This window comes from Geospiza fortis, unplaced genomic scaffold, assembly GCF_000277835.1.
Source record: "Geospiza fortis unplaced genomic scaffold, GeoFor_1.0 scaffold1103, whole genome shotgun sequence".
Taxonomy (NCBI): domain Eukaryota; kingdom Metazoa; phylum Chordata; class Aves; order Passeriformes; family Thraupidae; genus Geospiza; species Geospiza fortis.
The window spans coordinates 55,793-56,705 of record NW_005054669.1 but is presented as its reverse complement, the minus strand read 5'-3'; the positions used below and the strand labels follow the sequence as shown (position 1 = coordinate 56,705).

The 913-nt window shown below is 66.2% G+C and overlaps 1 protein-coding gene across 1 annotated transcript in view; it reads left to right on the top strand.

The window, feature by feature from the left end:
* The window catches only part of CAD (carbamoyl-phosphate synthetase 2, aspartate transcarbamylase, and dihydroorotase), an 18,516-nt gene extending 17,999 nt beyond the window's left edge, over nt 1–517 (top strand). The window contains 1 exon segment of the mRNA XM_031065037.1: nt 505–517. Coding sequence (XP_030920897.1) covers nt 505–517 — 13 coding nt within the window.
* Nucleotides 518–913: the final 396 nt, after the last annotated feature.

Sequence of the window (913 nt, the reverse complement as noted above, 5' to 3'; positions counted from 1 at the left end):
AGCCATGCCCCTCCTGGCCGCCCCTCCTCGCCACAGCCACGGCCTGTCCGGGCACTCGCCTCTCTCCCCACTGTGCAGGCACCGTCACTGCGCAGGAGGCAGGGCAGGGGTGCTTCAGTGCCTCAGAGGTCTGTCTTAGGGGGAGGAGGTGCTGCTATGGCCCAGGTTCGGCAGGGACCCCCGTGTGTCACACCAGGGAGGGGCCCTGACCTGCTCCTGGCTCAGGACAGCTCTGTCAGGGCTCTGTGCTGGAGCTCCCAGCTCAGGACAGCTCTGTCAGGGCTCAGGACAGCTCTGTCAGGGCTCTGTGCTGGAGCTCCCAGCTCAGGACAGCTCTGTCAGGGCTCTGTGCTGGAGCCAGAGCACTCGTGGGGACTGTCAGGAAGCACAGCCCTCCCACCCTGACCCGGGGGGACACTGTCCCAGGCCCCTCTCACCTGAGGGGATGGATGCTGAGCTGTAGCACTGAGCAGTCACAAGGGCTCAGCTCTTTGTGCTTGCCAGCACTCAGCAGTGAAGGCACAGAGCTGCTGCCTGAGGAGAGAGCTCTGCACAGGGCATTGAATCTCCCTAGCGCTGCTGCTGCTTGCAGAGCCGTGAGGTGCCAGGAATCTGCCCCTTGTGGCTCTGCTGCTCCAAGGATTTGTAGCCCTGGGGCACCAGGCAGCTCTGCCCCCTGCTCTGCTCCCTTCCCCCAGCACACCTGAGGCCGAGTCTGGGTGGTGGGAGAGTGTGTCCTGCTTGTTCCGTGTGTCCCTGGCGCTGAGCAGGGGTTGTGCTGTGGATGGGTGGGAGCTGGGGGGTCCCTGCCTGCTCCTTGCTGCCCCCCCCTGCTTGCAGCCCCCCTGTCACCCCCACCCTGACTGTCCCTGCCCTGCTGCCCCTGCCCTGCTGCTCCCGCCTGCCCAGGGCG